The 25,978-nt window shown below is 37.1% G+C and overlaps 2 protein-coding genes and 1 non-coding gene across 5 annotated transcripts in view; 1 reads left to right on the top strand and 2 right to left on the bottom strand.

Moving 5' to 3' along the window:
* The window catches only part of ZNF106 (zinc finger protein 106), a 62,621-nt gene extending 41,257 nt beyond the window's left edge, over nt 1-21,364 (bottom strand). Inside the window, exons 1-3 of one of the 2 annotated variants that reach the window (XM_063090386.1) lie at nt 21,235-21,364; nt 5,946-6,031; nt 1,995-2,056 (exon numbers count right to left, since the gene is read on the bottom strand). In XM_063090386.1, coding sequence (XP_062946456.1) covers nt 1,995-2,056; nt 5,946-5,999 — 116 coding nt within the window. In that variant the 5' untranslated portion in view covers nt 6,000-6,031; nt 21,235-21,364. Of the gene's footprint in view, nt 1-1,994; nt 2,057-5,945; nt 6,032-13,615; nt 13,712-21,234 lie in introns of those variants that run through there. The other variant, XM_063090387.1, reaches the window with a different exon arrangement.
* Nucleotides 21,365-22,939: 1,575 nt separating this feature from the next.
* TRNAL-GAG (transfer RNA leucine (anticodon GAG)) lies at nt 22,940-23,013 on the bottom strand. The gene has a single exon. It is a non-coding gene; the product is annotated as a tRNA-Leu (tRNA).
* Nucleotides 23,014-24,375: 1,362 nt separating this feature from the next.
* SNAP23 (synaptosome associated protein 23) overlaps nt 24,376-25,978 on the top strand; it is a 32,824-nt gene continuing 31,221 nt past the window's right edge. For both annotated transcript variants that reach the window (XM_063088518.1, XM_063088517.1), the window contains exon 1: nt 24,376-24,481. The gene's annotated coding sequence lies outside the window, so the exon portion shown is untranslated. The remainder of the gene's footprint in view (nt 24,482-25,978) is intronic.

The following is a 25,978-nucleotide window of genomic DNA, read 5'->3' as shown; positions in this document are numbered from 1 at the left end:
CAGACCACAACCAAAAATTATAGATACAACTATAAAGAGAAACAGAAAGTCTTAACATCAGAAAGCTAGTAATTAAACATGAAACCCAGAGGAAATAATCACAAACCGAGGATAAAAGGGAAAAAGAATAACAACTGATGACCATTTGTCCCTATGGTACAAATGGGTGATGACCATTTGTCCTTAACAGTAAATGCTCCAAGTCAGTAAATGATTTTTGAGATTTTATGGGATTTTTTAAATAGTTTTGTCAGCTGTTTATACTTGCTACCTGCTTGCCTTCCCCTTTATAATTTGTTATAGGCTAGGAAATCATATAAAACTTGTTAACACCATATCTAATACATGAGTAAATAAGTATTAAAGTGATCTCCTCTAAATAAAATGAGTTTGGGTACTAAAGCTGACATTTATATTAGCAGCTCAGAGGCTTTTAATGCTTGTTTCCTAATTATCTGACTATGCTCCAAATAATTGAAAATGATAGATTAAACTCTTCATGGCACAGTTGAGGGGGAAATGGGAGAAGAACAAAGTTACAGAACAATACATATATAGCATGTGGTTCAGTTATGCTTATAAGACAAAACAAAATGTGTGTGTATAAATATAAATCTATATAAACATATAAGAGGTCTGGATAGGATATACACCAAACTACTGACTCACCTGTAAGAAAGAAGTAAGATTTAGAGGAGGGTGGAGTGAGAAGATATTTGCTTTTTTTTTTTTTTTTTACTTTTTATGATTCTGTATTGATTATGAACATGAATCTTATGTCATTAAAAACTTGTTTTTTTTAAATGGCTGGTTAGTGACCTGTGAATTAAATAAGATATTAACTTTGGAATGCAATGGGCTTCTCTCCTACCGACTAGATTTACTTCCACCTCATTTGTTTTGTTTGATTTTATAATTTAGTACATATGGGGCAGATGGCAGGTAAATAGCCCAGAATAACGTGAATTCCAGAAGGAAGTCTATTGGAAATGGAGTTTTTAAATAATTAAAATAATCCACATATAATCAAAAGTTGACTATTTCACAGGTTTCCAATGCTAATGAGTTAAAGATCATATATAAAGTATTATGATAAGGGCTCTCTCCACTAAATCTAAGTCAAAGCATCTTTTATATTGATGCTAAGACTCAACTTTCACACACTAAGAAACTGGGGCAAGGAAAAATTCCACTAATATGCTGAAGAGATGCTGAAAGTTTAATAACGCATTAATTTTGCCCACACAATCTAAAACTATATGACTTAAAATACAAATAATTTAAAATGACCTAGGTTGGCATACTGATCAAAACTTGTAAGTATTAATCATGGAATAAAATATAATTCATATTTCTCAGTTTCCCAATATTTCTGTCTATTCAGTCTCCAAACTTCAAACTCACGAAGTCAAAAACAATGAAAAAGGAACCACAGGTGGAAAAAGAAGACATGGTATACACACACATGCTACATTTCATTTTTTAAAGGTGATTACTTATTGGATTTTCTTTCCTTAAACATCTCAAGCTTTAAATCACAAAACAGCATTTATGCACTTAAGGTATGTACTTCCATTTTGTTGACACTAATGAGATTCGGTGCTATTTAGCAGACTTTGGACTTCTCAGACTATTCCAGCAACACTAAAAGTTTATGGCATGCAATAATTGGTAACACTGGTGAAGCAAAAATATAAACTGTCCTAGTTGCAAGGGTGGTGTATAGGGATGAGAAAGCTTACTAATGAGAGAGCTAGCTCATCCCAAGTCAGCTTTGTTGCAATCTACTTGCTGGAATTGTGAATTCTACACATTTGAGATGTTTATCCCTTTTGAATGGCAAAAATCTACTGTACTTGTTATTAACTCTAAAAAATAGTCCTGTGTCAAAGACAACATTCATTTACAATGGAATACCATAAAATAGACTGACAGGTATCAACACTCATATCCCCCCACATTCACAAATTTATGGAATAGAGCCATTCCCATACCTGCCCTTCAGGTTCTCAAGTTCTCTGTGATGCAACATGCTCCGCATGTGTTTGTCCATCTCCTTCAAAATTAAAAAAAAGCAGATTAAACTATGGTGGATTGCTTTGGGGAAAAAAATTCCTGTTCTTATTCAATCAACAATTGGGCTCAAGCTACTTGTGTCAAAATATTTTTGTCGTTACTTTTCTCAATATAATTTTGAAATCAGTTCCTTATTAAATAATTCTTTTGCTGTGTTTTTGACATATTTCATTTTTAAATAAAAGGAATTCTTAGAAAAACATATTTATATGGCTTTCCGAAAAGGTTAGAAAGTATTGTCTTTAGGAGGCAAAAGATTTAAGAGTAAACTATGTAGGTTAGATTCTATCCCATTATAAAGAATGTATTAAAGTTTATTAAAAAAAAAAACAACACTCAAATCACTTAACTTTTCAACTATTGGCTACTTTTATCCATACTCTCTTTCCCTATTTGACTGAGAGTTTCTCAAGAGTAAGCTACAACTCTTACCCATGTCTTGGCCAGGGCTGGGCATATAGTCATCAGTAAGCACTTCCTGAATGAATATAGATAGATAGATCAATTCTAGATAGGAGTTACAAATATAACAGAGCCTCTCTATGGTAGATCAGGAAGTTTTAAAATACACTTTGAGCACAGCAGCTCAATCATTCCTTTATCTTCTCTGCCCATTCTCCCACTTCCCCAATTGATTTCTTTGGTTCTAATGAACAGTTTGAACATTTACTACATACTCCACCTCTCCTCATCCAACCCTTAGTGGGAAGGAAATAAAATCTGTGGAAAAGCTGCCACTTAAAATTATGCACACATGTATGTGTGCACACACACACACAACTCAAAAAGCTGTAAATGTCTATCCATTTGTCACTCAAAGTATATATAACCAACATGTCATAATTAAAGAATAGCTGTTTACATATATAATAATAAAGGGCTACTGCAATTGTTGAGTATTACCATTTACTCTGTTAGGTGCCTCAAATATTTTCTCATGAACTTCAAAATACTGCTGATTGAGTACTATTAACTTCATAAGGATGTAAAGAAGTTAACTCGTTCATTCACCAAATATTTATCAAGTGCTTATTACCTGCCAAATACAGAGCTAGGCATTGAAAGGGTAAGTGTGAGAATATTCAGTCTTGCTCTCTCTAAGTCATAGATAACCTCATGGTCAAACTGGGACTCAAACCCAGGCACATCTGACATCAAAACCAATGTATCAAACACCATATCACACAGTAAGAATCTAGAGCATTGAGATTTTTCATTAGATATGAGTACAGTTCATTTGTCAAAAATAGTACAACCCAACAACCATTATTACTTTATCTACTACAATGTGATAAGCAGGATTGTGATTCCAAACTTCTTTTAAATGGCAATTTTGCTTAAGATTCCTTCCTATCTCTGCAAATCCTTCATTTGGAGAAAGTGGCATTACATGTGACCCCTTCTATTCACAACTGACTGACCACTACCTAGAACTAACACTTGCAAGCCGAAAACTGAGTCAAGTTAGTGACAGAATACAGAATGAAAAAATCCATGAATATACATACAACATCTTTGAGTACCTACGCTTCCTGATGTTCAATTTTTTCTTGATTTTGATTATCCACATGCCAATTTCCCTTTTCTTGAGCTAAATTTAAGCGGGTTCTGTTCCTTACAACCAAACCATTCCTGACCAAATAGTATTCACTGAAATGAGTTATTCTCTCTGACATAAAACTGATTCTATATCCTATTTATTAGAAAAGTGCTATTCAAAACTAGTTTTAATGTGACTTTTGATTTTCTAAAATACTTCACTAATCTTTTCCTAAAGTTACATACATAATCCTCTCCCACCCTGCTTCAAGGAATGAATACAAATAGTGAAAAAACTGAGCTTTCAATATAATTAGAAAAGATCCACAGACAGGATAAAGGTAACAGCCCCAAATGCGCACCTTTTCAGATACAGGTTTCTATTTAGTTTCTTGTATATTAATCAGTATTATGTTTTTAAAATGGGGGGGGGATTTTATAGTTGAACAAATTTGGAAAACATTGACTAATACAAAAAATAAATATATCTTTTAATTCCAGGGCTTCTCAGTCTTTTATACGTTAAATGGGTATCAGGATACTCAGAGATACAGTATACAGCTTTTTTTCACATACTCAAGTAACCCTAGAGCCTTTTCTCTTCCACAGTGTATTTGGAAAAACTAGGGTTACACTAGTTTGGGAATATAGAGGAAAAAAGCACTGCTTCAACATTAACTCCTCATAGACTATCTAAAAATAAGTATCAGTAACCCATTCTGTTAATTTCTTTCTTTTTCTTTTTTTTTTTTTTTGGTGGCTGTCCAGTACAGGGATCTGAACCCTTGACCTTGGTGTTATTAACACTGTGCTATAACTGAGCTAACCGACCATCCCCCGATTCTGTTAATTTCTTAAACCATATTACTCACTTAAATCATGACATTCCATTGCTTAAAAACCTACAACTGGCTTTCCCTAATGCAGGAGTGGATAACTCCAGCCCTTGATTTAACTTCATTATGATCATGGAAAAGAATGAAGAGATGAAAGCATGTTTTAAACCAGAGTAGATGAAATGCCAAAAAGATTTAAAATGGCAAAATCACGGTTTCACAAAATAAGGCTTCTACTCCACAAAACTCTGATACCACACCTCGGAGCATCAATCTATCCATCTCACACCTTCTCCTCATCTCCCTCCAGCCTGAAAGTTTCCATAAGGAATTATGATTTATTGACAATTTGTAGAAACCCTGATCTAAATTTTTAAAACGAGAAGGGCAGTTCTACTTTTGTAAAAAGTAGCAGGTATTAGTTATATTATTAAACATGATTTTAATAGCTCAATTAATATTTCCATCACTAACAGAAATCCTAAATAGGAAAAAAACATTCTTTGCCCATCCTACTGGATGGATCATAACTGGTCCCTCCATCTAGTTACATTGTTTATCAACTCTCTTCAATTAAATTACAAATTATGGTCCTGCTATTTGTTCCCAAGACAAAACTGTTTTAATCAGATGAGCCTTCTTACCAACTCCTAGAACTGCCATGCTCCGTTCCATCTCTGTGTCTTTGTACATGTTGTTCTCCTACCTAAAATATCTCTTCCCCATTTCTTTTAAGCTATTTTACTCTCAGACATCTTTCAAGGTTCACTACTTCCACTCAGACTTCCCTGGCTAGCCTAGCCCACGATCTTCACAGTTCCCAATGACGATCAAGAACATCCGAAAAGCATAGACAATCAATTCCTCAGTATTTAGGCTAGCAGCACTACTTTGAAAGCAAAGGATCAAGGCAAGAAAATGCAAAAAGTGAAACAAATTGCAGTCAATTTCCCTAAGGCACGGGTAAATTCTTTTAGTTCTTATAAAGGTCTACTTTTCAAGTTGCAGCTGAACCATAAGAAAAAAAAGAAAGAAAGAAAAAAGAAAAAGGTTTTTCTCTGAGCAACATCTCCACCTTGTGGAGATCTAGGATACCGTTAATACCATTTCTTCTGTGCTGCACTTGTCACAAGCACAGGCATAAACGGAATGCAGGTACATATAATAAATGTCATATCCTTAGCTAATCATAAAGTACATGATTTTAAAATCTTAGAAAGTAGCATAATCTCAAATAACCTGAATTTTAAGGTATTTTCACTATAACTGGTTAGTAACTAAATTTCTCTATATTATCTACCTTTGAGTACTTTCAAATTCTGGGTAGAAGTTTAATAATGGCTTTATGAGGCAGTAATGAGAAAGAAACCAGTGGAATGAGACTATGGTTTAGGAAAGAAGCATAAATAATACATTAAAAGCTTTTACTGATCTGTTAGTAACATACGTCTCTGAAAAAATGAAAGCCTAAGATTCTCCCTCTTCCATTATTACCTTTTTTGAGCTGTACACAATGTGGCACAATATGCATTTTCGCTCCCGTACCATAGTGACCAGATCTGAAGCACTCAACGCCACACCTGCAATGAGGAAGTAACATTTAGTAACCTTTTTCTCCAGGTATCTCCTTAAATTAATCTTAACATAGTCAAAATTACACGTCTTCTATCTTCCTCACCTCCACCCTGTTCCTCCCTCAGTCTTCCATCCTGACAAATGGAAATTACGACTTTCCAGGAGCCAATAGGTCACCCTTAATCCGTCTTTCTCATTCCATATCCACAAACATCTGAAAATCCTATCAGTCCTTCCTTGAAATATATCCGAATTCCAACCATGTCTCACTACCTAAAACGTCTAGCATCTCTCACGTGACATTAGCCTACTGACTTGACTCCTTTCTTCCACTCTTGTTCTCTTACAGTCTACTCTCAAAACATTAGCCAAAGATTCTTAGAACAGGATTCTTTTAAAATTTAAGTTAGATCATATAATTCCTCTGCTCAGAATCTTCCAGTGGCTTCCCATCTCACTCACAGAAAATCTAAAGTCCTTGCCATGGCTACAAAATCTGCTCCTCACTTCTTCTGACTTTATGCCCCACCGCTCTCTCTCTATCATTCCATTCCAGTCACACTGCCCTCCTTGCTAATCCTTGATCACAACAGGGATTCTCCCACCTTAAAGCTGCTACATTCCCTGTTCTCTCTGCCTGGAATATTATTATTCCTTAAGATGTCCTTATAGTTCTCATGGCTCACTCTATCATTTCCTTAAGGTATCTAAAATGTTGTTTCATTGGGGAGGCATTCCCCAACCCCCTATATAATAGTGCACTTTCTGCTCACTGCCCCCAGAGTTCCTCTATTTCCCTATTAACCTGCTTAATTTTTTTTTTATAGCACTATGGTAGATGTGTTTCCATAGGAGGCCACAACAATGTCTCCTACCCAATGTGTTCTTTCTCAATGTGATCTTACCACCCACCCACAAGGTGGAGTCTGTTTCCCCACCCCTGTGAACTATTTTAACCAACAGAATGTGGCAGAAGTAACATTTGTATTACTTCTGAGGCTGGGCTTTCATAAATCTGCAGCTTTGTCTTTGCCCACTGGTTACAGTCCCACTTGGAACCCAGCCATCAGGCTGTAAGAAGCCCAAGTTGCAAGGAGAAGCCAAGTGGAAAAGGGCTGAGTCCCTGATAGAGCACCCAGCAACAACCAGGACCAAGTGACAGCCATGAGTCAGCCATCTTGGGGGTTCCAAGTCCAGTCACCAGTGAGAGACCTCAAGCGAGACCAAAACATGAATCATCCAGATAAGCCCTTTTCAACCCATGGAATTGTGAAAAACAATAAAATAGTTTTATTTTTTTTTTAGCCAGTAAATTTTGGGGTAGTTTGTTATGCAGCAAGAGGTGTCTGAAATATGTACCTTTTACTACCTGACACAGTACGTTTGTTATTCTCTATTCCTATTAGAGTTTAAGTTCCATGAAAACAGAGACTTTGTATATTACTAGTATAGTTCTAGCACTTAGAACAGTGTCTGGCATATTGTAGGCTATCCATAAATATTTATCAAATTATGCCAAACGGAAATATCTATCTTGGGTTACTAAATGTGCAAGAGAGAGAGCTAGGTAAATACTGGGGTTTGGCATAAGACCCAAAGGTTATCTATTTTACAATCCTCTCTCACTAGCATACTTTCCTCTTGAGTCCCTGGCTAGAGATGCTCTACGTGAGACTTTAAATCTACTCCCAAGGCAGCACTGTTCTTCCCTCTACAAAACAACAGGCTGCTTTCTCACCTGGTGTTGATATTAAAACAGTGATATAATGAGGTTATAAGCTACCCTAGTTTCATCTATAACTCCTAGACAATCTAGCAGAAGGACCAATGAAAGTGGCCTAAGGTTCTCCGCTTCTCTGGTCACTCAGTTTTCTTGCTATTGCAACCCACTTCATAACACTGTTGAAAGCATAAAATAATTTTATTCAATAATACAGTTGAAAACACCAAAATAAGATTACTGGGTAAAAATCTGGACATTTAAGAAAGCTGAATGCCAACTAGCTACCAAAACAAATATATCTTTATGGATAGGTATGCTATTATTTATGCTTTCAGTATTACTAATAATCTCCTAAATCTCAAAATTAACACAAATCACTCTGGTATTAAGTGTTACAGCAAACTTATTCTTTTAATTCTCTTATATATTAACATTTACTTAAACCTTAATTACTACTTACATGTACTATTTTGTTATTTCATTCAACAAAAATTTATTGAGCTCCAATCACTATTTTAAGGGTTGGGAAAGACACATCCAGAAATGTTTTAAATTCTGCTTCAAGTTATTAATCATCGAAGCAAAACAGGAACAAAAACTTAGAAGCAGTAAAGTCAATGAAAAAGTGTGACTTTCTGGCACAAGCAACGGCAGTTATTATAAAGTTTATGTATACACACTCAGTTGAGAATCAAGCACTAAAATACAAACTGTGTTTCTATTTAACAAAGCCAAAGACATCAACCCCTAGTAAATGGATAAAGAAATAAAGCCTTATAATACTCTATATAAAACTTTTAACCAAAGACTCCCTCTTTGTAGTTTTTCCTTTCAAAAGCTCCATGTTTCTAATCTGCAAGTATCAAGTATATTCATTTTCACTTCCTTAAAAAAATCCAAAAGAGTAACTGCTAGTAAAGTATTCAATCAATAAGGAAGATTTAGTATTTAGACACTGAGTTGATAGGATTCCAGCCAAAGACAATGGAACTTTAATTTGTACATCCTCAAACTGCATAAACACGTAAACTCCATTAAGCTTTCTAAAATACTGAAATTAGCTCACAGCCTTCTAAATGGAAACCACTGCTCCCTTTAAAGGCCTTAACAAAGATTAGATGCCAAGGAAAGACAAACCATCCAACTCTGCAGTCTCAACCAATAAGTAAATAAGTAATTCAACTACTGCTATCCTCACTTTAACCACTTTATATTTTCCCCCATATCAATTAAATGTCCACCATGAAATCCTTCAACTTTTTTCCAAATTAACTATGAAAAATATCTGTGATATTTCTTAGACCTAATATCCTAAGAATCCTGTAACAAACACCTTTTCTCAACATCCTAACTACTATTCTATCAATACACTTATCACTTAGTCACCAAGTCCAGACAGATTTCTATTTTTCATTTTTGTTCTCTATTTTCCAATGTGATAAACCTGCATGTCCTTACATCTATTCTTTTCCCTTCACCCAACTGTTCTACTCACTACTGTTTCCTGCCTTGACTCTTGCCCCCAATACATAAACAAGTTCTAAACCCAAGCTGATTCACCAGAATCACCCATGTAGCTTATTAATAAAAAGAAATGTAGTTGTGTAGGCAGAGTAGAGTTATCTTGTTAGACTCTCCAGAGACCATTTTGTACTTCATTATATTCTCCCCATCCTAATACATAGGTAGTTACTTACAAGAGATCTACATTAGTCAGCAAGACGGCCTTCTAAGTAACCACTATTTTATAACACTGTGGCCCACCTCAAATTCTAATGTCAGAATATTCTCCAAATATTTATTTTGTAACTTGAGGCTCGAAAACACTTTGGGGTATCAAAGAACTTTATTCAGAACATTGTCACATTATCCCATTTTATTGTTAAAACAACTGGAAATAAGCAAAAATAGGCTGGCTGATGGTAGGTATGCCAGATCTCCCTAACCTTACTATGAGGAAAGGATCTGTGTTTTTATATATTTCATAGCATTCAGTACAATAAACCCAGTAGTACTTAAGAAATTTAAACTGTGACATAATTAAAGCCAACTCAGATTCTACATAGCAATAATATGTTGTAAAACACTGAAGAAAAAAAAGCTCAACTATTGGTTTGTTGGGGGGGAGGGGTGGCAAGGAGGAGTGGTACTCAGATTAGAATCCCTTTTCTGAACTCCACAGGTGACTTTCTATGCTTCCACCTTAACGCTGACAGAAAACTAATGGAATCCCAGTGAGCAAGACAGGGCAACAGGGAGGCAGTGTTTAGCTACAGAACAAGTTCTTGCCCCTATCCCTTGGTTGCCCAGAGATCATGGAACAAAGATATGACTGACACTTCTGGAAGGTCCTCACTTTGCTGAGTAGGCCTCACTAAAAAGTTTCAAGGCTCCTAGCAAAGGAAGACATTTTAGTAAGCTTGAGGTCAGGAAGTATTTTGGGGCACATCAACCTACTACCAGAACTTCAAAGGCTAGCTATACTATTTGTAGTTCTAAACTGGCTATCCCCTCTTTCCAAAGGCAAGTGATTGGTGGTTTTCTGTATCTAGTATCTTTCACTAAACATAAGTTCATGGGCAATTTACAAGCCAGAATCCCCCCCTAACACTTAGTAAATGTGCCAACCACTCTATGAGTAAGCATAGGAATGAAACAAGACAGGGAGTTAAGGCTGTGACTCAGGAAAAGGCATTAATGATTTAACAGGCAGAAGTCCAGCAAATGAAGGTATTCATGATCCCCATCACCAGAAAAAGAAATGGACAGGGTAGATCCTCACCTGATTCTCTAACTCAAAATTAGAACTTAAATAAATAAAACTAACTTAAATAAATAAAACAAAAAAATAATAAAAAACAAGAATTAGAACTAGTGTCAGTTTCCAATTCCTTACTCAATTCTGGAACATGGCAAGGATTATGCCTTAGGATAAGCTTTTAGTATACATTAGACTACTGATATTTACAAAAATATGTAGGAGATTTTTACAAATTCCAAAATTTTCAAACGCCACTAGAACAGCACATAATTCCTGGATACCTATCCATCTATCTTTAGTCACTTAATCATGATATATATTTTGTTGGATTTGTTAATATTTTGCCTAGAACTTGCGTCTATGTTCATAAGGCACATTAACAATTTTTTTTTTTTTTTTTGGTGACATCTTTGGGTTTTGGTTGTTAGGCTATGCTAGCCTTGTGAAATGAGTGGCAGTATTCCCTCTTGGTCTATTTTCTAAAAGTTTATGTAAGATGGATGTTATTTCTTCTTTAAATACTTGATATACCTTCCAGCCATTGAAAAATAAAAAATAAAAATAAAAAAGTTAAAAAAAAACCTACACCAACCAGCCACCAAAAACAATAAACAAACAAATAAATAAATAAATACTTGACAGAATTCATTAGAGAAACTATTGTGGCCCAAGTTTTCTTTGTGGGAAGGTTTTTTAAACCATTAATTCCATTTCTTTAATAAACTTATTTGGATTTTGTTTAAATTTTTGACAGTTTCAGTATATTGACATTTTCAAGAAATTTTCCATTTAAATTGTCGCATTTGTTGGCATAAAGTTGTTTATAAAATCCCCTCATTATCCTAAAGAATCTGTACTGATAAATTCTCTTCATTCCTGAAAATAGTAATTTGTGTTCTATTTTAACAGTCTATCGTGGGTTTATCAATATTGTTGATCTTTTCGAAGAACCGATTTTGTAATTTTGTCTATTTGTCTTTTTCTATAGCATTGATTTCATCTGTTGTCTTTATTATTTCTTTCTTTCTACCTACTTTGAGTTAATTTTGTTACTAACTCCTTGAGGTAAAACTTTAGGTCACTGTCTTAAGATCTTTTTTGCTTCTAGGAAATGTGTTTAAAGCTATAAACATCCCTGTAAGCACTGCTTTAGCTGCATCCCACAATTTTTTTTTAGTACTTTTTAATAAACTTTTTTATTTCAGAATAGCTTTAGATTTACAGAAAAGTTGCAAAGTTAGTACAGAGAGTTCCCACACTGACATCTTACATTAGTATGGTACATTTCTCACAATTAATAAACCAACATTGGTATATTATTAACTTAAACCATACTTCATTCAGAAGTCCTCATTTTTTACCTATTATCTTTTTTCTCTTCCAGCATCTCATCCAGCATACCACATTATTTAGTTATCATGTCTCCTTTGGCTCCTCTTGGCTATGACAGTTATACCACAAATTTTGATGCTGTATTTTCATTATCATTCAGTTCAAAATACTTTCTAATTTCCCTTGTGATTTCTTTTTTAACTTACAGATTTAGAAGTTTTACTGAATTTTCAAATATTTGGGGCTTTTTTACATATCTTAATTTCTAACTTAATATCATGGTCAAAGAACATATGGAGTATGATGTCAACCCTTTCAAATTTATTGAGAACTGATTTACAGCCCAGCATCTGGTCTATATGTACACTTGGGGGGAAAAATGTGTATTCTGCAGTTGTTGGGTGGAAATCATCCATACTGATTTTTTGTTTAGCTATCAATTGTTGGGAAGAGTGTTAAAATCTCTACGTTTGTGAACTGTCTATTTCTTCCTTTAATTGTATCAATCTTTGTTTGATGTATTTGGAAGTTCTTACATCAGGCACAAATATATCTATGCTTTTGTGGGGTCTTCCTGATGAACTGACCCTTTTATCATTATGAAATGACCCCTTAAATTGTGGCAGTACTCTTTATCTTGAAGTCTACTTTATCTTGGAGTTTGTGTCATTTTCTTGTCTTTATCCTTTTTGAGGTTTGTCAAACTTATCAAATCTATCAATTTATACCTTTAACCAAATTTGAGAAACTTTCAGCCATTACATTTTCAAATATTTTTTTCTTCCCCATTCTTTCTCCCCTCCTGCTGGGATTCCAATTACATGTACTTGATTTTTTAAATTGCTCCCAGCTCACTGAGGATCTGTTTCTTTTTTCCCTTTTTTTTTTCCCCTGACCTCCCACTCTTTTTCCTGTTCTTCATATTGAATAATTTCTACTGATCTTTAATTTCATGGATTCTTTCCTCTATTTTCTCCATTCTACTGTTAAGCCCATCCAGTTCAATTTTTTATTTCATAGATCATACTTTTCAGTTCTAGATTGTCCATTTGTTTACCTTAATTTCATACTCATTCTTCATGAGGATATTTTCCTTTGCATCATTTTCCTTTCCTTTACTAATACATAGTTATAAAACTTTAAAATCCTTTCCTGAGAATAGGTTACATTTTCCTGTATCTTTGTACATAAGTAACTTCAGAATATATCCTGGATATCATGAATGTTAGGTTGTGGAGACTTTGGATTCCTTTATATTCTTCTAAAGAGCACAGATTTTTTTTTTTTTTTTTTTTTTTTTTACTTTTAGTAGGTATCTAACTTGGTTGACTCAAACTGCAAACTCTGTCACTTAGCAGATGTAATCTCAATTCAGTTCTTTTACTCTTAGCTGTCTTGGAGTCTACTCCACACATGCATAGTTCAGCAATCTGCTAAGATTTGGCCAGAGTTTATTCACAGAGTTTGATGCTTCTCCTCACTGCCTCTCTACTTTCCAGGACTCTCCTGTCACTTTTCAACAGCTTTGGTTGCCTTGAGCCTTATCTTCTGGTTCTTCAGGCCACAAAGACTAAAAGCTTACTATTGGAATTTTAACCTCCCTACATGGCATAGATTGGGACCTGCCCTTCAGCTAGAAGCTGTGAAAATGGGAAACCATTTCATGTAGTTCCATTCCTGTAAATGTCAATTGCCCTCAAGAATCTGTTTGGTTTTGGTCATTCTCCAATGATTAGTTGTAATCTGCAGAAGGGTCTGCCAGTAGGAGCTTACTCAGTCATGTCCAGAACTGAACTCCAGTGTTTGTCCTTTTGAGAGCCACCAGCCTGTTTGAATGGCTCCAGACAATGCTCAAGCAGGTGGGGCTGATCAAAGATGACACATCCTAAATCCTGTGGTAAAATGGAAAAGCTAGATTTAGTGACAAAGTCTGCTGGGATCTGAGTGACTCCTAAATGACAGTTGTCCTTCATGAGGTGGCTCAGCATTCAAGTCTACTTCAATTTTATGGCACCTCCATCTAAACATGCATTTCTAAGGCTCGCTCAGCCATACACTGAAAAAACTATTTCCACACATGCCTATGTTTTATGCCTCAGTCCCTCACTTTTAATAGCTCTTCAATGGCATCCAATTATTTAAGATATAAACCAAAATATGTAAAAAGTCTTACAAGGACCACTTGACATGATCCTTGCTAATATGTACTACATAGATTAGAGCTACTTTCCCCCAAGATCTCTGAGCTCTAGACAAAACAGCATTTTCTGTTCTTTCCATCTACAACTCTCCTCCCCACCTTACTGCATTTTCATATGCCGGTCCCTCTCCCTGGAATTTTCTTTACCCCTTTCCATTTAGTTAACTACTCATCCTTCAAATCTCAGACCAAATGTCAGTTGCCTGGGGAAGCATTCCCACATCTGCCAGACTAGGTCATATTCCTCACTGTGTACTGCTGTCCTAAAATCCTGTTCCTTTTTTATAGAACTTATCACAATTGTGACTATTTCTGAGGCAGGCAGTAGAGCAGAAATTTTCAACCACATCAGACTCAATATCCCCCCCTTTTTTTTCCTAAAGCATTTCATTATTGAAATTTTGTTTCATACATAAAAGTAGGATTATTATAATACTCTCCTGTGTATCCACCAGTTTCCCCAACTGTCACCACACAAACTTTCTTTTTAAAGGTATGTTTATGCCCTCTTTTTACTGTAACTATTTTGTAATATTTCCTTATCCTTCCTGAAATAAAAGTCAGAACTACTGTAACTTACACATGTAAAATTTAAAATGTCAATACAATGTACTAACAACTATAATTAAAAAAAAGAGAAAAAGAAAGTAATTTATTAGAAAACAATATGTATTTTAATATATAAATGGTTGGGCATGACAGAAAGAGAAATACCACATGTTCTCACTTATTGGTGGGAGCTAAAAATAAATAAATAAATTCACACACACACACACACACACACACACACACACACAAAAACGGTGGAGGGAGAAGACATAACAACTACAATTATTTGAAGTTGATACGACAAGCAAACAGAAAGGACATTGATGGGAGGGAGGGGGGAGAGGGAGGAGGGAGGGAGGTTTCAGTAATGGGCCACAATAATCAACCATATTGTATATCGACAAAATAAAATTAAGAAAAAATTTTTAAAAAATAATAAATAAATAAATAAATAAATAATAAAAAGTATGTTAACTACAAAATAAATAAATAAATAAATAAATAAATAAATGGTTGGGCATGACTATATGAGAAGATATAAAACTATGAATGTGACAGCTACAAAAACAGATTGATATAGATAAATGTGTTATACTGTTGATAAAAATACATGAACAGCATCGCTATCTGACATGATTTTGCAAAATAGTGGCCAACTCGGGCCGAGCCCGTGGCGCACTCGGGAGAGGGCGGCGCTGGGAGCGTGGCGACGCTCCCGCCGCGGGTTCGGATCCTATATAGGAATGGCCGGTGCACTCACTGGCTGAGTGCCGGTCACGAAAAAGACAAAAAAAAAAAAAAAATAGTGGCCAACTCTTGATAACCTTTCTGAATTAGAGAAAGGACAATCCTCTGATTTACGTGATAACTATGCTTCTTGCAAAAAATACTATGTTTATATGTAAAACAAATTTGGTTCTAAGCTCAGATAATTATAAACAGATTTTTTGCCTACTTGAACATCCTCTGAGACATGAGAAAGTGATGCAAGATTTAAGTGTTCTCAACAGAAAAAATAAGTATGCAAGGTAATGCATATAATAATCAGTTCAATCTAGCAATTCCACAATGTATACATACTTTGAAGCATCATACGTATATATGCAATTTTTATTTGTCATTTAAAAAGTTAATTATTTTTTTTTAAAAGAAAGTGATGAAAGATGTGGAACAATTTTTTACAGTACAGAGATGCCCCTTACATTGCAGGATGTCTAACATCCCTGATCTCCAATTAGCTAAAGTCAGTGTCACCCTCCCAATCCTTTGAACCCAAAAAACACCCTCACAAATTTCCAGACCTCCCTGGGGGTGAATCCCAAACTCACTGAAAACTGCTGCGTTAGGGTTAAAAGTTAAGAGCAAGATCTCTGTAGCCAGACCGCCTGTGTTTGAAACCTGTCTCTATCACTAGCTGTGCGATCTTGAGCAAGTAATTTAATCTTCTGTGCCTCAGTTTCCACATTTATAAAATAATTTTAGTATCAATGTCATAGGGCTATTGTGAGGAATAAAGTGGTAAATCCATATAAAGTGTTTTACACAAAGTAGGTACTCACTAAGTGTTAGCTATATTTAGTTATTAGTGTAATTGTTTGCTTAATGACTGCCTCTCCTAGGAGACTGTAAGCTCCATGATGGCTGGAAGGAATGTATTCTTGTTCATTATTTTATTCCCTTTACCTGGCACACCATCTGGTATAGACTAGGTATTCAATGTGTATTAAATAAATGAATACAAATTAACAAAGATGTTTGGAACAGAAACATAAATAATAAAAACTGGAGTATAACTTTAACAGTATTATTTCAGGTTATACTGCTAAGATGCTTATATATATGAATGTCAGAACTTACCTTAATGATACACAATATCTCTAGAGGGATACCCAACAAACTGGTAACAGTCATTGCCTCTGGGAAAGAAGTGAGGGCCTGGTCAACAGGGCTGAATTTACTTCTCATTAAAGATCCTTTTGGGGCCGAGCCCGTGGCGCACTTGGTAGAGTGCGGCGCTGGGAGCGCTGCAACGCTCCCGCCGCGGGTTCGGATCCTATATAGGACTGGCTGGTGCATTCATTGGCTGAGTGCCGGTCACGAAAAAGGACAAAAAAATAAAAAAAATAAAAAATAAATAAAGATCCTTTTGTACCTTCCAAAAATTTAAGCAACACACATTATTGTTTTTAAAACTAAAAAAAATGGGCTGGCCAGTTGGTTCAGTTGATTAGAGCATGGTGTTATAACATCAAGGTCAAGGGTTTGGATCCCCATGCCAGGCAGCCACCAAAGAAAAATAAAAAATAAATAAATAAAAATTTAAAAACCCACCACACCCATTTTTTCATTCGTATAATTTTTTTTTTTTTTTTTTTTTTAAACTTAGAAGACTTTGGGCCTAAGAATCAAGACTGCATGATGATTCCAGATATGAAACTTTTTTGGAACTCCAAAAATCAAGAGGTTTGACTTTCACATATTTTGAACTTTCAGAATAGCTCACGACAGACTATCACATTACATACATCTACCTGGTTTGCTTATGAGGCTGCTTCAAAAATTTTGTGGAAAAATGAAATTAAAAAGATAACATGAATCTTTCCATGAAATTTTTGAACTCATATACTCCAAAAATTATAATTTACCCAATACTGATTACCTGTCCAAAAAGATACAACTAGCAGCATAACTACTAGAATAATAATATTTTACATTGTAGACCAGTTTATAGTTTACTAAGTACAGTGGAAAAAGCATGGACCATAGAATTAGACAAAAATACATCATATGTCTACTACCTTGAGTAAATTGCAATCTCCCCAAACTTCAAACTCCTCCTCTATAAAAAAGTAATAGTTAATACGAATTCAGTTAAAAAACAAAAAAGCAGCAGCAATTTCTTGCAGTGAGCTTTGTCTTTTTAAGGTAATCATTTATATTTTGAATACATAATACTAGATGTTTCAAAATTTAAAAGATACAAAAGGGCTTAACAGCTAGTTTCAAGGGGAGACGAGCAATTTAACAATAGAGGACGCTGACTCACCACCTGAACCCACCAATCAATCTCAGCATCACTGCTGATGGGAAAACTAGAGTACATAGCATAGACTATGATATCACCCTTGAAGTGTTTAACCTGAATACAACCAAGTATTTCACTCTAGCTTTCACTTTGTAGTAAAGAGTAAAATGATATCACGAGGAATCAACTAGGTAAGTCTACATACCTGACCAGGTCTCTTCAACAAGTCACGGGGGAAGAAAAAGGGAGAGAGAGAAAATGTAACTGTTCTAGATTAAAAAGGACTTCAAGAGACATAATCAAATGTAATGTGTGACCTTTAATTGGAAATTGCGTCAAAATAGTTAAATAAAAAAGGGACAATTTGAAAAATAAATGCTGGTGAGGATGCAGAGAAAAAGGAACTCTCCTACACTGTTGGTCGGGATGTAAATTGATAGCCATTGTGGAAAACAGTATGGAGGTTCCTCAGAGAACTAAAAATAGATCTACCTTACGAACCAGCTATCCCACTACTGAGTATATACCCAAAGGAAATGAAATCAATATATCAAAAAGACACCTACACTCCCATGTTCATCACAGCACTATTCACAATAGCCAAGAGATGGAATCAACCTAAATGTCTATCAACAGATGAGTGGATTAAAAAAGTGTGGTATATATACACAATGGAATACTATTCAGCTATTTAAAAAGTTATCATTTGCAGCAACATGGATGGAACTGGAAACCATCATGTTAAGTGAAGTAAGTCAGGCACAGAAAGACAAATACTGTACGATATTACTCATATGTAGAGTCTGAAAAAAAAAAGTGGTTCTCATAGAAGTAGAGGGTAGAATAATGGTTACCAGAGGGTAGGGGAGAGGAGTAGTGGACTAATGGGTATAAAACTATGCTATCTACCCTAAGTTAATCAATGTGTAGCATATATATGTACTGAAACAACCCACTGTACCCTAAAAATATGTACAAGTGTTAAAATAGTTTAAATTTTAAAAAGGGGGGACAGTTTGTAGATATATTAATAAGATAATACAGAGGAATTGTTCACTGTGATTATGATTTTGGGATTATGCAGAAAATGATTTTATCAGAGACATTAAAATATTTAGGAAAAAAATTTTTTTATATAAAACACAGGTGAAATGTTAGGAATAAAAGCAAATACAGCAAAATATTAACAAATTTTAGGGCTGTGCAATTGGTTAGAGTAAAGCCTGTAGTTGTAACACCAAGGTCTAAAGATCCCCATATAGGCTGGCTGCCAAAAATAAAATAAAATAATGGATTTTAAAATCAGAGTGATAGATTTACAGGGGTTCAATATACTATATTCTCTACTTTTCTGATTGTTTAAAAATTTTCATAATAAAAAGTAAAACTAAAAAGTTTATAGGGAAAATCATTCCCCCCTTTTGTTTCCCAGCCACCACCACCTCCGGCCACTCTTACCAGTTTCTTATGTATTCCAGAGATTTTTTTCCCCAATTTTTTATTGTGTTAAAATACACACAACGTAAAATATAACAACTTAATCATTTTTAAGTGTACAGTTTAATGGTATTAAATAGGTTCATAAATTGAGCTACCATCACCACCATCTCCATAACTATTTTTATCTTGTGAAACTTGGAACTCTATACCCATTAAACAATAACTCATTTCTCCCTCCCCCAGCCCCTGGCAACCATCATTCTACTTTCTGCCTCTATGATTTCTACTATCTTCGGCAGATATTCTATGCATATACATACAATACATATTTTTTAAAGCCACAATGCACCCTCTTTTGCACCTTTTCTTTTTCATTATATCTTAAAGGTCAGTCAATATTAGCACATATTGACCTGGCTCATTCTTTCTAACAAGTGCGTAAGTTTATGTAACCAGTCTTCTATTGATGAAAACCTAGGAATTCCTGTTTCTAGATAGTTTCTTTCGGATTTTTTTTTAAAAAACAAAAACAATTAACTGTAAAGTTTCAATGAGCGATTTCACACACCGGATGTGCAATTAGAATATTCATATGTACAAGGTCAAAGGTTCAGATCCCCTTACCAGCTGGCCACCAAAAAAGAATATTCATATGTAACTTGTCTAAGTACTCTTATTCACTGCGTACACAAATTTATCCTAAAATTCCCACTAAGATACTCCAATTACAAAACATACAATACTTATACCTCTCAATAAGCCATTCCTGCTCCCAGAACATAGTTGTCCAGCATCTACCGTTGTTTTTTGCTTCTCTTGTAGAGTAGCTTTCAGACTGTATGTGCACTAATCGAGATGGACAATAATCACCATTCATAGTTTTTCCTTTTTAAATGTCTTCCTTTTAATTAAAGCAATCAGTTCTGAACTAGCCTAATCAGATTACTTCACACTCTCTACCTTCTTCCAGGTCATTTTGGAGTTCTCTTCAAAAACCACCTATTAAATCTAATTAATAGGTCCTACCATTTCCTAGACTCAAGAGTCAACCCTAGAAACTATAAAAACTATAACTGTAATACAATTTGTTTACTCAGCAGAAGTGCTCAGAATATCTAACTTGGTGTGATGGGAAAAAGATGAGATTTGGCATCACATTAGGCAAATTTCACCACTTACCCCAGCTAGGTTAGCTTGAGCAAATTACATCGGAACCTCAGTGATCTCGCCTGAAATGAGCTGCAAAAAACCACCTCCCAATACAATATCATTAATTTTTTGTGACACACCTGAGTGTATCAGGCACATTCACATGTAGGTGTTAAACAAATCCTAGTTGAATCTGACTATTATCTTCCACTGTTTCATTCATGACCAAATTTGAGAACAGGGCTTAAAACAAATTTTAAGGTTTCCCACGGGGTTTGGAACAGTACTAAGCTGTAAGTACTCAAAAGTTATCAGTGGCTTGTATAAACTAGGAATAAACCATTATGGTGGATAAAGCACTCATTTGCTAAGCAAAAGAACTTCATTTAACTAGGATAACAGTCCCAAGTTGCTAAAAGCCACGGAAATCTCAAACAATACGGCTTAATCTTACTCTAAAAGACGATTAAACTGAACAGATTGAAGGGGATGAGGTTGCAATGCATTTCCTCGACATACTTAGGCACCGAGACTCAGACTAAATACTGAATGGACACACAGTAAACGCCCCATAATTAGTTGCTGTTATTAAGACGCATCCTACAAGTAGCGAAGACGAAAGGAGGAAAAAGAATGGAGGCTGTTAGTCATGAGAGGTCGAAAAGTGGCCCTGGCCTGAGACATGCAAGCCTTTAAGCACCAGGGTCTTTGGGTTCCCTGCTCAACTGCAGGCCGAAGGAGATCTGCGGCCTCCCCTACAGGTCAAGGTTCTGGAGCCACGTTTCCCTCTGGAGCGGGGAGCAGAGACAGAACGCCCCCGCAAGAATCTCTACCACGAAATCAGAAGCACCTCCTGCGGATAAATCCGCGCTGGCTCCGGGAGAGGGGACCACCAGGTTGCCCCTACGTCGCAGCAGCAGGAGCAGAGACCTGGCGGTGTCCTGCAGCTCCACAACCTCCTGGAGGGGCAAACCACTAGGACTCTCGGGCTCCAATACGTTCAACGCAGGCCGACCTCTCAATACTCACATTCACAGCCGACCCCTCTTACTCCATCAAGCCCCCAAGGGCCCGGCGAGGGAGCTCCCTGACGCCCCAGACGCCCACCCTCGGCTTTGGGTCCGAGAGCCAGCTCCGGACCCGCTCCCCGCCGGCCACCGCCGCCGCCGCCGCCAGCGCGCAGGCGCACACCGCTGCCGTCCCGCACCTTCCCCCCCGCCCCTCCGTGAGGTCCGCCTTTCTCAATAATCTAGCTTTATTTGAACACAAGAGAATGAACAACGGACACAAGGGAACAGGCTTTACTCAAAAAGAATGGAGGAAGAATAAAAGCAGGCCAGCTCGCTCGAGAGTCAGTCCGCTGCGTTGGACGCTGTGACTAGCCTCCGTGGTCCCTTTTTCATTCTCCTGTTCTTTTCGGGCCTCCTTCTATCTCCTACTCTCTAAGTCCCCCACTATTCCCTTTAGGCAGGGGCAACTCTTTGGGTTTAATTTCCAAACCAGTCCTTCCTTATATATATATATATATATTTTTTTTAATTTTATTTTGTCGATATACATTGTAGCTGATCAGTCCTTCCTTATAAAACTTACTGAACTTTAATGGAAGGTACAAGAGCTTTAGAACAGACAGATCCGAGTTCAAATCTTGACCTGGCTACTAGTAATTTGTGACTTTGGGCAAATTATAAGTTTTCTTGAAATCCCAGTTTCCTGAGCTAAAAGTAGAATGATATCTCACAAGATGTTGCTAGGATTAGAGATAACATAGGTCAAGTGCCCAACCATTAATGGTGCCCCTTAGAGAGCAGACATTCCATTAACACCGATGATTATATTCTTATTCACACCTGAAGGATTTATGTTTATTATTAAACTTAGCCCATACCCATCCCTTAGGACCTTATTTTATTGACTGACTAGTCACATAAACAAAGTTACACTAAGGTTGATAATGATGTGAAGTGTTAATCCTCCTATATTATTGAAAAATAATTACATCTCTGTTTAACTAAACCTTCAGTGCCTCAAAGTAAGCAGCTACCTCCATCTATGTGTAAATCCAGATTTGTTTCTAGAGGTGTAAGAAACTTCCAATTCTGTATTTGTGACATCACAAGTCTTTGAAATAGCCATACTCTGTGGTATGCTGCTCATTCCACTCTCCTTTAAAGGCATGCAGTGAAAGAACTGCTTCACCCTGTAAGCTTTGGCCATAGTCCAAGGAAAAGCCTGTAGAAGACAGAGGTCAGACATTGGCGAGCACCAAGGTAAGCCTAGATGAGAGTTTATCAACCCTGCAACCATTGATATTTTGGAGCAGATAATTCTTTGTTGTCAAGGACTGTCCTGTGCATTGTAAGATGTCTAACAACATCTCTGGACACTAGATTCCAGCAGTATCTGACACCCTCTCACCCCCATCATCACAGTAATCAAAACCATCTCCAGTCATTGCCAAATGTCCTCTGGAGGGCAAAACTCTCCCTGGTTGAGAACTATGGCATTACATCAATGACCATCCCAACCCTAAATTTAATACAATTTCTCTACCTCTGCCCTTAAGAAGTGATTACTGCTTGAGAAAGCTACATAGGGGACAGAAATGGGTGAGTTCATTTTACCAGTCTTAAACGGGTCCTCAACATTACATACCAGTCCTACTACCTTTGTAGTAATAGGACTTGTTCTTGTCAACTTGTTCTATCACTTTCTTTCTTTCTTTTTTGGCAGCTGACTGGTTCAGGGATTGAACCCTGGACCTTGACATTCTCAGCAACATGCTCTAACCAACTGAGCTAACCAGCCAGCCCCACTTTCTACAACAGTATTCCAAATCTTCTCAACTTTCCTTAAAAATCCCAACACCACCTCCTTTTCTATCAGCACATGACCTTGTCACCTACTTCACAGAGAAGACAGGTCATCAAATGAAAACTTCTTTAACTTCTTGTTACTAAACATACAAAGTCACAGACACATATGTACTTTCTTTCTACGACCTGTCTCCATTTCTGCATCCCCCCCCCCAAACTATTGCAATGTTTTTCAATCCCATCATTCCGCCAAACAGCTTTTGCTAAGATCACCAATAACCTGTGTGTTATTAACTTGGAGACATTTCTTTTTTCTTTTTTTTTTTTTAAAGATGACCGGTAAGGGGATCTTAACCCTTGCCTTGGTGTTATCAGCACTACGCTCTCCCAAGTGAGCTAACCAGCCATCCCTATATAGGGATCAGACCCTGTGGCCTTAGTGTTATCAGCACCGCACTCTTCCGAGTGAGCCACGGGCCAGCCCTGACTTGAAGACATTTCTTAGTCTTCATCTTCCTTGATTTCTCAGGAATAGACTACTCCTCAGAAACACTTTTCATGGTTTCCAGCACTTTGTTTCATTCTTAGAAGTGTGTGGAAGGGTTTCTGGATCAAATGGTTTAAAATAATCATTCACCTGCTTAAAACTCTCCAATAACTCTCAGTGCAGGCTCACTAATCTAAAATTCCAAGACCTTCCAAGATCTGGCCATTGCTGGTCTTTTAAAGCTTATTCCTGCATTTCTCCATTTCGAGATCTGGCCCTACACCCGAGGATGTACGATGAGCGCTAAGCCTCTAAAAGGGATGAACTACAAGAAATTTCCAGAAGGCGTTATGTTGTTCTTGGCATAAACTGTTCCCACAACCTGGAAAACTCTATCGCCCTCCCTCCCGGACTTCCGGGAGAACTCCTAATCATCCTTCATTACTCAGAAGTCACTTCCTGCAGCAGCCCTTCTAGACACCCCTAAGAACAAAACGTTCTGTTCATTCTGAGCCAAAGACGCCTCGGATTTTCTACGTGCCATATACTGTATTCTATCCACTATCATTTGTTTACATATCTATCTCCCAGTCTACACAGATCAAAAGACATGTATGGCAGGGAAGACATTCTATTCGCCTATTTTCCTCGGCGTTCATCCCGCACAGTGCGTGGCACATGGTTTGCCGTCTGTAAGTGTTTGTTGCATGAACACCTTCCACCTTCGGGCGGGACGGGAATTTATCCGGTTAACGGGTGAGTTCCCAGGCTCTCAGCCTGCGTGACAGGGAGATTTAAACCCCCCGCACCGTGATTGGCTCCAGCTGCAGGGGTGTGTCCGCGCCCGCTGCGCTGGGGAACTGCGCAGGCGCATGGGTCGGGCAAGCGCAGGCGCGACAAGGGCGCAGCCCCTAGTCGGGTCTGGTGGTGTCCGAGCTTCCTTGGCCGAAGAAGGAGTGGCCGGAACCTATTGGTGAGTCCCCAAGAGTGGAACGGAGGGAGCTAGGAGGGGTGAAGATTGAGATCATGTCCCGAGGAGAAAGAGTATATCGTGACGGTTGAAAAATTGGTGCAGTCGGTTTTGAGGGGAGGAGGGGGCGCTCTGGCCCGGACTGGGCAGATCGGGCCCAGAGTGTGGACGCGAGGCGCCAGGAGACGATCTAGAGGCCGGCGGAGGAAGGGTGGCGGGATGGTGGTTCCCTGAGTCCTTCCTCGAAACCAAGCAGAGACCAACTCCCACCTCCTCACCTCCGCACACGCACAGTGTTGCTGTGGTCGGTATTAGTGGACTATATGGTGACCACATCGATCAGATCACTCTGAGATAATTGTTTGAAGAAAGGTCGCTAGTGTTCATGGCATTGGATAGTCCTTGCTCTCTAGGAAAGTCCATCCTTACCCAAAGGCTTTACTGCAGACCCACAAAGAGAAGGAATTTCACAATTAGGGGTGGGAGGGGCAGGGAAGTACTGTAAACTGCTGTTTCTCCTCGTACTTTATCTCGTCTTTAATCATTAGTCACCACAATGTTAGCAAAGGCAACTGATGGTATAGGAAACCAAAAGACATCAAAGATGGGAAAAGAAGACGAGAAGGGAGTATCATTTTGCTTTTTACTATTTGTCATCTCCTGGGACGGCGACTGGGAGAAGGGAGTTTGTTTACTGACAGCTTTCTGACAGTGTTTCCTCAGCTTTGTGAAAATAGTGTAGCTTCTTCATAGTTAATATTTCAAGAATCGAGAGAGATATTACTCTCTCTAACCTGCTACCCTTAAGACTGGTTCTTAGATGTCCCAGTACCTAGTAAACTATTAATAGTGCAGACATAGCCAGATAGAAATGGTTCTCCCACGTTCTTGCCTATCCTGGAAAATACTACTCTTGAAATTTATGAGACATCATTAGCTAGAATGCTTTGAGATCTAGTCTTGAAATATTTAATAACAAAATAAGAAAAAATATTTCTGCTACCAGCAGAGTTGATGCCTAAGGCATCCAATGATCACTTGTCATTTCTTCATTTGGCAACAAGTAATGGGAAAGAACACACTCCTATAAATACTAAGAAATAGAAGAAGCATAACTTCTCCGATTACCATGCTGCTGCCACAGGGCATGTGAAAGTAACTTAAATGATCATATAACTTAGCTTGCCACTTCAATATTTATCAGTCTTGCTAGGGGTTTTTTTGGTTTTTTGTTTTGTTTTGTTTTCTTTAGGTGCTTGTGGTATGTGGTTATGTACTAGAATATTACTGTTATCTTAGTTCCAGAAAGGAATGACCTGTTGTACCATCATTTTCCTAACAATGTTATCCTATAAACAGTAGAATATCTGTATTCATCTTGGGATTTGTTTTTTTTACACTGAGTGAATTAGAGTGGCAAAAGGGAAAAAGAGAATGTTTGCTCTTTGACATTTTTGTGAAATCAGCTGGCTTTTTTTTTTTTTTTCTTCATGAATTAAG

The sequence above is a fragment of the Cynocephalus volans genome, chromosome 3 (assembly GCF_027409185.1).
Source record: "Cynocephalus volans isolate mCynVol1 chromosome 3, mCynVol1.pri, whole genome shotgun sequence".
Taxonomy (NCBI): Eukaryota; Metazoa; Chordata; class Mammalia; order Dermoptera; family Cynocephalidae; genus Cynocephalus; species Cynocephalus volans.
The sequence above is the reverse complement of the archived record's forward strand: the minus strand, read 5'-3'. Positions and strand labels throughout refer to the sequence as shown.